This window comes from Pygocentrus nattereri, chromosome 18 (assembly GCF_015220715.1).
Source record: "Pygocentrus nattereri isolate fPygNat1 chromosome 18, fPygNat1.pri, whole genome shotgun sequence".
Classification (NCBI taxonomy): domain Eukaryota; kingdom Metazoa; phylum Chordata; class Actinopteri; order Characiformes; family Serrasalmidae; genus Pygocentrus; species Pygocentrus nattereri.
The window spans coordinates 27,876,686-27,889,384 of record NC_051228.1 but is presented as its reverse complement, the minus strand read 5'-3'; the positions used below and the strand labels follow the sequence as shown (position 1 = coordinate 27,889,384).

The 12,699-nt window shown below is 38.2% G+C and overlaps 1 protein-coding gene across 4 annotated transcripts in view; it reads left to right on the top strand.

Moving 5' to 3' along the window:
- Window positions 1-10,580, top strand: part of tln1 (talin 1) — an 83,187-nt gene extending 72,607 nt beyond the window's left edge. For 2 of the 4 annotated variants that reach the window (XM_037546970.1, XM_037546971.1), the window contains 8 exons: window positions 552-657; window positions 1,733-1,857; window positions 2,844-2,861; window positions 3,046-3,171; window positions 3,752-3,814; window positions 4,201-4,383; window positions 7,824-7,949; window positions 9,111-10,580. In XM_037546970.1, coding sequence (XP_037402867.1) covers window positions 552-657; window positions 1,733-1,857; window positions 2,844-2,861; window positions 3,046-3,171; window positions 3,752-3,814; window positions 4,201-4,383; window positions 7,824-7,949; window positions 9,111-9,245 — 882 coding nt within the window. In that variant the 3' untranslated portion in view covers window positions 9,246-10,580. The remainder of the gene's footprint in view (window positions 1-551; window positions 658-1,732; window positions 1,858-2,843; window positions 2,862-3,045; window positions 3,172-3,751; window positions 3,815-4,200; window positions 4,384-7,823; window positions 7,950-9,110) is intronic. The other 2 variants (XM_017697308.2, XM_017697307.2) reach the window with 1 other exon arrangement.
- The last annotated feature ends 2,119 nt before the right edge of the window (window positions 10,581-12,699 follow it).

Here is a 12,699-nt window from a genome sequence, read left to right as displayed (position 1 = left end):
CTCTATTGCTAAATGATTTGTAACTCACAGTTTTAGTAATGTCAGCACTGTTACCGTAGCATGTTTTCAGTATGCTCAAAAATGTAGCTGCACTGTAGAATTGTAAATCTCAATTAGATTTGATAATAATTCTTTAGGAAGCGATCCAATGCATCATGAACTCTCAAATTTCACCAGCATTAAATTTAATTGGATTATACATGAATTAATATAAAATACACAAACACAAAGGCAAATAGAGGAAAAGTAAAATGCACACCAAAAAAAATTACATCCAGCCTTTTTTAATTTTGATAATACCCTGAGAATTTTATTTTGGCCAAAAATGAGCACATACTTAAGGGCATTATTATAATTGATTATGAACAATTATAGCATTCTGATGCAGTTGAAATCGATGCAGTTGAATCGACACTTTCTGATGAATGCATCATGATGCATTGTTTTTGTTTTTTGTTTTTTTTAAACACCCTGCTGCACTGTATTGTCTTTTATCCTGTACTTGTACAGAGCACTAAGGATAAACTCACTGCGTCTCTGTTTCTTTGCAGATTATCCAAAAGCCCACTCACGACCTGAAGCAGCAGCTGGCAAGCTTCTCCAAGCGGGTGGCAGGTTCTGTCACTGAGCTCATCCAAGCAGCTGAGGCCATGAAAGGTGCTGTAACAACAACAGACACAGCCATTCAAACTTATTGCAGACCCAGTCTTACTGCTTATATTGCCCATTGCATCGGTCACACCTCTTCCAGCATGTTACATGTTGTCATTGTCTGACTAACACTTATTGAAACTATTTTAAACACATTCAGTATATGTTTAAAGAAAAAAAAGGGTGGGTAACAATCTAGGTATACCCTGAGGGATAAATACATTGCTGTTCCACAGAGAATCTGTAATCCTGATATCCAGCACTCTCGCAGTCCTGTACTCTAAACAGATCCTGCCTGGAGTTCATATGATCAACCATATTCTCCTTACAGAAAGCAGAACCACAGCTCTCAGGGTGATAAGACCCTCATGTCTGAATTTAACAGGTGGTGCAGGGTAGAACTATTCAAGGGTAATGGAGTGTGTGAGCAAGCGTTTGTCAGACCTGGCTGATTGACTGGGAATGGGACCTGACAGATCCTTTTCCTGAAGGAGATCTATCTTTGGGACAGAGTGCTTCATTGTTATCATTTCTCCCTACACACTAAACCAATTTTAAACTCTAAGCCCATGTTCATAGGAAAACTATGAAAAAATAGAAAAGGCAAAAAAGACCTTTTAAAAGACGTCACATACAGTGAGACAGAGAATACAGAGTTTGAGCAAGCCTGCTGACAATCAGTGGGCAGATATATGTAATACTAACTAATCTAACGTTCAGCGAAACCATCAAAAGGACATGAAAAGGGAAAAATCAAATGTCTGTACTTCCATTCAGTCCATCTGCTGCTTAAAATCTATTCCTGTATTGAAACACCACATTTCTCTTGTAAGTGAAAACCTCATAATCTTGAAATGGTAACATTTGTAGGAAAAATAAAAAAGGTTTGTATAAATTTGAATAATTACCCATAGTAATTTGATCCAGTAATGTAAAATATCAAACATGGGATACATTAGGCCATTAAGGCCAGGAGAGTTTACTAGTTTATAAACTCATGCTAAACTAAACCCCATCTAGTTAACTGTTTCAAGCTTTTTTTTTTTCCCTAATTTTAGTTTTGTTTATATTTGTCTGGTAGGCACCGAGTGGGTGGATCCCGAGGACCCTACTGTCATCGCCGAGAACGAGCTGTTGGGTGCAGCAGCCGCCATCGAAGCTGCTGCCAAGAAACTGGAGCAGCTAAAGCCACGAGCCAAGCCCAAGGTGAGAGGGCTTTTTCCACTGCCTGTACCCCTGTCTCCCCACTCCCCAGCCACCTGCTACAGGCTTAACTGATCTAGCCTCTGCTAGTGGGTTTAGTCTCAGACAGGGTTACTATCTGTAAGAGTGTCCTTACAGGGGGAGATCCCTGTTGTGCTTGTCTCATCAGCTTTAGTTTGTATTAATAGTACATATATGTTAATAATACATATGTTAGTACGTATTTTGTAGGGCCGCCACAAAAGCTGGATTTCTCAGTTTTAAAGAAAAAAAGCATTTTTGCATAGTTTGCAGAATAATAGCCTCTAATATATTTACAGTACTGTGCAGAGGTTTTAAGCAAGTTGGTTGGATCTTGCACCTGTTGGTTAAAACCATTTATCTGGGCAATAAGAGTGTTTTCCCCTGTAATTAGATTAAATGCAAATAAACATGAACATAGTAAAAACTTTATTTTAGAAAATGTTCATGATATTTTGTGAGCTAGTTAGCGTCCTCACTGTCCCCAGGCCATCACATGATCGTTTTTATTTATTTATTTATTTTTTGTAGTTGTTTTTCCTGAAAACTTAAACACTTGCTGCCAAATTAATCGATTTTTACATGTAATTCCCCCCTGTACAGAAATGTATATAACTTTTGCACAGTTCTGTACAGGCCTTTTTTAATTATTACATTTTTTGCCACATATTCCTATATTTCGTATCCTCTTCTTGTTATAATTCTTATATAAAAATACATTTTAATGTCTGCATACTTTATCTGTTTTCAGTAAAGTAATTTGAAATGTTTAAAAAGTTGTGCATAGTCCAGTTTTATTCTTAGGCTTTTTTAAAAAGCTCAGGTTGATCAAAAGCAATAGATGACTTGATTACTGACATGGCAGATTAACAAGGACTTTTCTCTTGAAATTGTTGATGCTTTTTGAATGACTGACCACAGTTTACTGGGAATCAACGTATCCACATATTCTTGTTTGCTTCACACAGTTTGCACTGGGACGGAAGGTAACCCAGAAATCCTGAAATTAATTTTTTTGAGTGTCATCTGACATGTGATTTGCCGCATGCAATACATCACTCTCATTCCAGACAACCTCAGAACCAAATCCAGCTTCCATTGTGCTGTTTCACCCATTATACTGAAAATAAATTAGACAGAAATTAACATATTCTTTCTTCATTTAAACAGGAGGCTGATGAGAGCCTAAACTTTGAGGAGCAGATTTTGGAGGCAGCCAAGTCCATCGCTGCAGCCACCAGTGCACTGGTGAAGGCTGCATCTGCTGCACAGAGAGAGTTGGTGGCTCAGGGCAAGGTGAGCAGGAGCTTCTCTTTAGTCCACTGCTTACCACAATATTTTTCTTGCATTTTCCCATGCAAACTTGTTCTTTTTATCCTTCATTTGTATCATCTTTAGTAGCCCATAATCAGTTATGTACCTATAATTGTGTATCTCAAAAGTAATAATTGAATGTAGCATTATATTGAAAGTTTAAACTTATGTTTACATTGTTAACAGTTCTTACCAGATACCAAAAAAAAAAGCTGCGGTGTAAAATCAAGCTTTGGTGTAACTGGCCTTATGTCATGGTGCTTATATTTAGCACTGTTAACTATCACCTATGGCTGCTAATAAATAAACCAAGTTTTGGTTAGTCTCTAATTTTGTTTTTTCTTTCAAATACTTATGGATTATGTGTTAATGATTTTTGAAATGTAATTTAATAAATAAATAATAATAAATATTTTCCCAAAACTTGATTTGAACCACTGTACCAGTTACAGAGGTATGTTTCAATTGTGTAAACCATGGTTTTATAAGAGCAAAATGTTTTGATAGAATTAAAGTTGGAAAAAAAATGGTTACAAGTCTGTTTGTCCTTCCCTGTGCTCAGGTCGGCGCCATCCCAGCAAATGCAGTGGATGACGGACAGTGGTCTCAGGGTCTCATTTCAGCGGTGAGTTCTGTTCAGGCTTAGCTACACTTAGCCTACCATTTAAGACCATCAGTCTTAGAGCTAGCAGGTATTGCTTGAAAGCTCTTTGCAACAAATACAAACATCTGTGCATAATTAGAAACTGGAATTAGCCTGGTCAGCCTCACAGTGGTTTATTTCTAAAAGTCACTTCAGAGATGAGGTCTGTTTTTCTGCACTGGCCATTCAAAAATGGGCTCTTATGCTTTACAGCCAGCAATCAGGTACAATATGTGAAATCCATTGTGCTTTGTTGATTATAGGCAGGTACTCAACCTATGTAATACGTATATTATAATTTATTATGTGTATGTTTGTAAATGTTTGTATGTGTATGTTTGTATGTGTATGTTCATTCTGTGTTTCAGGCCCGTATGGTAGCAGCCGCCACCAATAACTTGTGCGAAGCAGCTAACTCGGCAGTACAGGGTCATGCTAGTGAGGAGAAACTCATCTCCTCAGCCAAGCAAGTGGCTGCTTCTACTGCCCAGCTCCTTGTGGCCTGCAAGGTCAAGGCTGACCAGGACTCGCAAACCATGAAGAGATTGCAGGTCAGTTTCAGAGAGGGAGATGGATGAGTTATGGTATGGATTTTATAAATGGAAAAGTAATCCTTTCATCACTTTATGAAGAGATCTCTTCCACTGTGTGCTCTGTTAGACCTTATGCGAGGGTTTTTGCCATGTAGAGCTGTTCGAATACTTTCCATTTAGAAAGACTGTAGCCTTTTCTGGACATGTCTTCTGTAAGCAGTAAAAAGTGACTGCATTCCTTTTAGAAAACTCTCATCTCTTCCTAAGTCCATCTACACTGCTTCACCATGCTGTTTGTGTTTATATTACCATGGCAAACTTTTTTGAAGCATCAGAATGTTTTTTGTTCTTTAGATGAAAGTATAGCTGACTGTAGCCATCTGCTTTTGTTCATTGTTAGCAACATTATCTGTGTGGAAATAGAGAAGCAGTGTTGTCTCTTCTGTAGTAGTGGAACACTAAGGGAAGGCTTAAGTATCTTAATCGTAGGGACTATTTGAACTTTGTATAATGCATTTTTCTCTCTCTCTCTCTCTCTCTCTCTCTCTCTCTCTCTCTCTCTCTCTCTCTCTCTCTTTCTCTCTTTCTCTCTTTCTCTCTTTCTCTCCCTCTCTCTCCCTCTCTCTCCCTCTCTCTCTCTCCCTCCATATCTCCCCCTTTTTATTCTCTGTTATCATTTCCTCCCCCATGTGTCATGCGATTGCATTAAAACTTTTGATCACAGAGGCGTTTTGTTGACTGATGGCCTTTTGTCTTCAGTTGGGGTGCCGGAGATGTGTCAGGCGACAGGAATAGGCCTAGGTCTCCTAGTTTTTAGGGTTACATGGCATTCCCCTCTAGGTGCAGCTGTCCACCTTGGCTTGGGCCATTCTATATTTAGACCCAATTATTCTTATCCTGCAACTATGGGTGTAAGTCTTTTTGGGTGTCATTCATCACAGTAGAGCAGCACTTCTGTAGGGTTAGGTGTTGGATAGAGCTTGGAATAATGTTACTTGATATTTTAGGTATCTTGTGTCTTTTAACAGCAGAGATTGTGAAAATACCCATGCAGCCTTTGTACCAAAGTACTTATAAGTGTAGCAGCACAAATGAGCCTTTATTTAAGATAAGATAAGATAAGATAATCCTTTATTAGTCCCACAGCGGGGAAATTCACAGTATTACAGCAGCAGCAGAGTAACAGGAGTAAGGCACTCAGTAGTAGAAACAGGAAACAGTATAAACACTATCAACATTATAAATAATAAAAATAAAAGCTAAATCTCTAGACTATTTACAACAAAATAAGGATAATAATAAAATAAAATAAAATAAGAGTTATTCTCCATAGAGAATAAGAGTTTGTCTCCAACTTTCAGCTAGCCATTAGCCTTTTCTGGTTCCATCACCACTTGTATCATTAGCAAGCTCATTAGGATTCTGCAAATAGTCTCATACCTCTAAGATTCAGCCACTTTGGAGCATATAGAAGCTCAGAAGAGTTCTGTGACATCTCAGGATTAATCCCATCAGCAGAATTAGCTCCTCAGGTTCTGTGGAAGCAGCTGCATCAGGCTCTTGCCACTCATATGTGGATTGCAGATTTCTTCATTTGGGTAGCTCTTTACACCAGGACTGTTACTGGAAACACAGCCACCCTGGAGTTTTACTAATGTACTGTTAGAAGGGAAGTAGCACAGGGGTAGTCATGCCTCTAGTATGACGAGACTTGGTCTTAAATTGAAGGTGTAATTACAGAATACAGATCAGTTACCTAAGGAGACTCTCTTATACAGACCTGTGTGCACTGAGGTCTTTTTGTATGAGTAGCCTTGTCTTTAAAGATGTAGAGGATAGGATGGTGTTTGAGAGGACATGATTTTACCATGTACAAGAAAGATTTTAGGCTAAATAAATCTCAGTATTCTGTTTGAGAGACCACAGACTTTAAACTTCAAAACCTCTTGTGAATATAAAGAATTAGTGAGAAAAGTGTCTGAGTAAGTATTCTTGTCAACCTTTGCGAGTTGACCCACATCTTGTTTTATTAACAGTTCGTCATCCTTGGCAGAGCTAATCTAAATACGAACTATAGGGATAAATATCTGGTTGAGAGAAAGATTATACACAAGCTGTTCCAGACCTAAAATGAACTGAAAAAAAAAAATTAGCCCAGAAGCAAGTCTCTACGTGTGGCACACTAGGTCTGCTCAGTATCAGAGTTTCTTTGACATTTTCTGATCATTTTGGCCTCTGGCTGATGAGAGTGCTACCAAGAGTGGTACCAAATTTTGAATAATTTACCATTCACCCAAACCCAGACCCCTAAAGGTAGGGTGGTAATCTGTGTGAGGTGAATTGTTTTTAGCCAGAATATAGGTAATGGCTCATGTCATAGCCAGTCTAACACTGGCATTCGCTGAGAAGGCATAAATCTATAGCTCTAACAGGCAAGTAGGCTGAGCTTTGAATCTCTTTTAAAAGCAAGATACCTTCTCTCTTCCCTCGCTGCCTCAAAAGGCAAAACAAGAAAAAAAATGTTTGAGGAAGGGCTGCCAGAGGAGTCACTGAGATGTGTGTTTTGTTTCGAGTGAATCATAAGCAAACTTCTCACTGTCTGCATTGCCTTTTAAAGCCATCTCTAGAGTCCTCACAGAAGCAGTGTTATGGTTCACTATGAACTCTTCAGGAAGCCTGCATTCCTCTCTTACTCACTTTACACTTTTATATGCAGATTCGGTCCTGGACTAAACTGCCTATTGTCTGACATGCGGTTGGTATGAATGCTATGAAGGAGAACTTTTTTTTTTTTTTTTTTTTTTTTGAAGCTAGAACATGTCTGCTTTCAGGTAGCATGCTTACTGGTCTTATTTAAAGTATATGTTCAGCATTGGCTCCTGTTTAATAGCAAATGATTGATTGATTAATTAAACTAGAAAAAAATAAAATAAAACCCTTTCAAATTTACCTGGTCAAAGAATCTAATAGACGCACATATATTTTTCACAAAAATATAATTAAGCTGTTTTTAAAAATCTTTTAAAATATCTTATTCAACTTTTTTCAATATTGTTTAAACCTTGAAAGGCTTATTAGTTTGTAAAATACTTCTCTATAAACTTTCATTACTTAATAATCAGCACATTACTGAAGTACCAATATAATCGATAGTAATAGCCCTTGTAACCAGCCAGCCTTGTAACTGGCAACAGTGATAACAGTTTCCTAAATCATAAACAGTCTACATCATCATAAGCCTACATAAGCCAAATGGAGATTGTCAGAACAATCTTTAGGACATGGTGATACTCAGTAGAGCTGTTTTAACTGAAACGTTATCTCAGTCCTACAGAAGGAACATGGACAGTTAGTTTTCTTGGCTCTAGGAGGGGACTATTAGTGAATTTCTAAGGTGCCTCACACTTTTTGAAGGGTTTAGGTCTCTGAGACATTCTCGCTGTGTGTTGTTAATTTAGGCTGCTGGCAACGCTGTGAAGAAAGCTTCAGATAACCTGGTGAAGGCCGCGCAGAAGGCTGCTTTCGAAGCCCAGGATGACCAGGCCGTGATGGTGAAGAGCAGGATGGTGGGTGGCATCGCTCAGGTAAGGAGCTAATGATTTTTTACCAGCACATCACTCAGTCAGACCACCAGCCTTTCTGAGGGATGTCACTATTAGTAATACTATATCATTTTTATAGCACCTCAAAATCTCTATTTGCATTAGAGCTAAGGATACGCTAAAATGGGAATTGATGGCCAAAGCCATTATTCCATATGCAGTAAAATTTATACAGTTCAGGACCTGCAGGCCAGAGTCAGCTTAATGTTTTGCTCTTTTGGAGTACAATAAAGATGTGATCAAATATCAGTTTGTGATCTGTTAAATATCTGTTAACTTTTTTTTTTTTAAAAACATTTATCTGCTAGTACTGATGTGATTCTGATATCATTGTGCATTCCTACTTAGAACACTTGGACATTTCCACATCAAACATATAGCATACCCTGTTCTTGCATATGTATAAATGATTAGAGATTAGAGACAAACTGCTTTGGTTTTGTAACAGAAAGATTTATTTTAATTAGTAATATTCAGTAGGCCATTTTATTTTTGACCAAAATAAAATGCACATTTATAAAATTTTATTTTTGTAGTTTATATTCCACTACTGTATCAGTACAGTTGTATGCAAAGATTTGGACATGCCTGGTTAAATTACATGCTTTGTTTATTTAAAAAATAAAAATAAAGTTCTCTACAGAGAACACGCTTCTGTACATTTTAGTCTATAATTCCTTTTTATTTGCTGAATTTAATATACTGGGGGGGAACTATTAACTTTTCCAATATGTTTTTAAAAAAAAGAATTGTTTATTAACTTATTTTCACTTATAAAATTAACAGAAGATGCAAGTTCACTGGGGTGTCCAAACTTTTGCATATAACTGTATGTCCTTGTGTCCAGTATGTGCTTAATATATATTGTACAGATAGTTCAGCATATCAAAATAATCAGATCATATAGTGGTGAGATTTGAGATTTAATGATGAACTGAATCATCTCCTAAAGAATCGTAATTGAATCATTATCGGATCAGAGATTTACAGCGCGGTAGCTTTATGAATGAATAAGCAAGCACTCCTCCTCTTTCAGCATCGCATAACTTGTCTTTAACTTGCTTCCATTATTATGCTCATTTTTTTTTACTAGCGCTGTGTGCATTAGGGTATGCTAACTTTGCTGTTTTGGTATTTGTGCAGATCATTGCTGCTCAGGAAGAGATGCTGAGGAAGGAGAGAGAGTTGGAGGAAGCTAGGAGGAAGCTGGCCCAGATCCGACAGCAGCAGTACAAGTTCCTGCCCTCAGAGCTGAGGGAGGACGGCCAGGAGCAGTAAGGGTGGCTCTGGACCCCCCCATGCTTATACACGTACACAGCGAGCACACACACACACGAGCCAACCACTCAGGGCTCCTGGGCCTGAGCACTTCTTCTATTCAAGAGTTTCGCTACAATCACCGGCTAGCAGGCTTGCAGGAGCAACATTGGGGCTAAAAATTAAAGAGATGCAATGGGTAAAAATTAAACAATATATCAGGATGTCTATTTTAAGTTGTTTATTTCTTTGTTTATTTGTCCCTTTTATGAGCATTCACCGTGCCACCTGTTTTTTTGTTTTGTTTTTTTTTTGGTCATTTTGGCTTTTTTCCTCTTTTGCACAGTGTATGCAAGTAACTGCGCTTTTAATAGAGCATTGTGATTAAGTTAGTGGTAGATTCGATAGATTTAGTTTGACATATCTAGAATGCATGGGTCCTTACTGCAGCTACACTTGTTTTAATTTTCAGTACTCCTTTCACCTGCCTCAGCTGACCTTTGGTTGTTGAACAATAGTATTTTTTGTGAGTTGATTGACTAGATGTGAAGAGGTTTATGGTGTCTGGGTTAAGTGCATCCACTAACCAAGACTTAGGGTTTTTACAGAGATACATACAGGTTCCCTGGATTGACCAAAGTGAGGGGTACAGCAACAGTGAGCAGAGGGAGGACATTTTTTAAACAGTGTTTGAAACGTTTCCAAAGACGACGTGGCGTGGTTGGTTGGAATGTGTAGGTTGTGATGGCTACCATTGGACCATGGGTGCAATGATTAACTTTGCGATGAAACAATTCATAGAGAAAAAACATATCATTTTTTTAAAAAAGAAAAGAATAAAGCTATGAAAATGTTACAAATGGTATCTTCTATTAAATTTATATGTTAATACATTTGTCAGTGTTTTGTTGTTTGTATGAACAGTAAAGTCTACTGGCAGTTCTGTCAGACATTTGTTGTGGAGTATAAAAGCCATATTTTTATCAGTTTTTTGTTTCAGATCATGAATATTATTGATTAGTTTGGTGCTATGCAAAGATTGAATTCCACATTGACTTTAACTGATAGCATCAAATGACTGTAATAGTAGACTGAAAGGATTAATACAGATAACAGTCTGTAATTTGCAGAATAATTTGAGAACATTTTGATGGTATAATCCTCATCAGTGTTTGGTGTTAACAATAATGCCACAAACTTAAATAGCTAGACATGAACATAACAGTTATGTTGCATTCAAGTGCCTGCATATGTTTTTATAATTGTTTATACATAACTGTTAACATTTTCCCATTTTAAGTGCACTTAGTTCTCTGTCTAACTTAAATCATATAAATTCACTCTTTTCCAAAGACATCTTGTTGCCTTTATTGTGTTTTCTTTCTTCTTCTTAAACTCGATTCCTATTTCTCTGAGGAGAACCTGGGAAGTGGACAGATTGTAGGTTGCAGATTGTAAGCCCAGTAGTCATTTTGCTACCCATTGTATATGTGGAGTATCTAGAAAGTTTTACCATGGGTGGCATTTTTAGGAAGCACTTGGGTGTGTTTAGTACAGATTTATGTAGTTAGCGTTCCATACAACCCCTTGACCTTTTGAGCAAAAAATGTAAAAATGTATTTAGATTCTGCTGCACAAAATTAATCACTGAATAAATCCATGTGTGTAAAATCCAAGTCCAAAGTGACAGTCAGCACTACAGAGAAGGTGGAGGCAGCCACTTTTTGCCACCCCAGTGATCTGTCCCTGCTCTACCCACAGAACACAACTACTCAATCTCTATTTGTAATGTCCCACTTATAATCACTGACTGCAGAATTATGCACAGCACAAGCAGGTATATGATAACAGACTAAAAGTGGCTTAAAGTCTTAAAATCAGAAGTGAATTAGTTCCTTTTCTCAGGTGACAGATTTAAAGGTCCAACACAACAGTAAGTGATGAGTTCATTATGTATACAATGTATGACAAAAAACATTGCAAGTGAAAAAGGTATGTTTTTATATTTGTACAGTACTGTGTGACTGTCTTAAGCACATTTATCTGGGTAGTAAGTCAGTTTTTCCCAGGAAAATAATACATATCAAACTAACTTTACTGCAGTAAAAACATTAAAAGTATTTGCATCTCGTTTCACATGAACACAGAATATGTTGATGTGCATACATTTTAAGCAAAGTCTTTGGTTGAACTGTTGCTCCGTGTCCTTTCACTCACTTGTTCAGCCATAAAAATTATGCATGCTTGATCGCACGAAGTGACGTCATTTAAGCTTTCAGAGGAGCCCAGCTGGTAGGCTTTGTGTTCATTCAGCATGTTTGACAGAATCCATCCAGCACATGTAGAAACATTCATAGAAAAGCCAAGATGGTTCGCCTTAAGGGGGAAGTCCACTAACTTTTTAAAATTTCGACATAATGAAAAGGCTGAGATGTAAGCAAAGTCATTCAGAGCGGTTTGGTGAGAAATGGCCCTTTCTAGAGAAACTTGGGAGTCAGAGCTGTTCACGGTGGTGGTGATAGGAAACAGACGCCCGCCTGTAAAAGCTCCCTCACAAAGTTCATATATAAAATTACTGTCTCAGCCGCTGTTTTACGATAGTTTTGAGATAAAGATTTTAATATGTATTTTACCATCATGAACACTGTAGAAACTCGGAGGACATGTGTTGGTTCATTGGTTGTTCAGGACAGTAAATCAAACCGTTATTTGTGTTGCAGTCATCTGGACCCCTAATTCCCATCACCACCACTGTAAAGAAATCGGAGTCACTGTTTCTCTGCAAATGAACCATTTCACATAAAACCACTCTGAATGACTTTGTTTACACCTCAACCACTGAACAATGCATAACATTTGAAAATGCCCCTTTAGGAGAAATAGACGGTTACTAAGGGCAGAGAGGCGTTTTTTGATTTTGAGTTTTTTATGTTGTGTGTTTTTGGTAAGAGCGATATGTAATTGAAATGAATCAGACTGGACTCAACGTTTCGAGCCGTTTCAAACAGTAATTTGAGACGAAGTAATTTGGCCGTTTTGGCTTGTTGCTAGTGCCATGAAAACTGTGAGGAGAGTTTCTATATCCGTTTACTGACAGGGCTCTGCGGGAGCTCAGACTTTACGTCGGCCGGAAGATTCAACGTGCCGCGCGCACACATAATGGGTCGAATCCGTCGCGTTTGTCAGATTTGTCAGGTTTCCACTCCTGTCCACGCCGAAAAAACAGACTCGGAGCCCTCAGAGAAATCAGCGCCTCCCAAACATGGACATAAAACCTCAACATGGACATAAAACCGAGCGGCCGTCATCAGAGTCACGTCCCTCGTTCGCCCGGTGACTTTAGGACTTAACTTCCCCTAAAAAAGCCCGGAGCTCCTTCTGCGAGGAATGTGGCCACGCCCCGTTCACTCACACCACGCCCACGACCCTTCATTGCCCCGCCCCACAGACTGCTCTGTGCCTCCTCTCTGCGTCT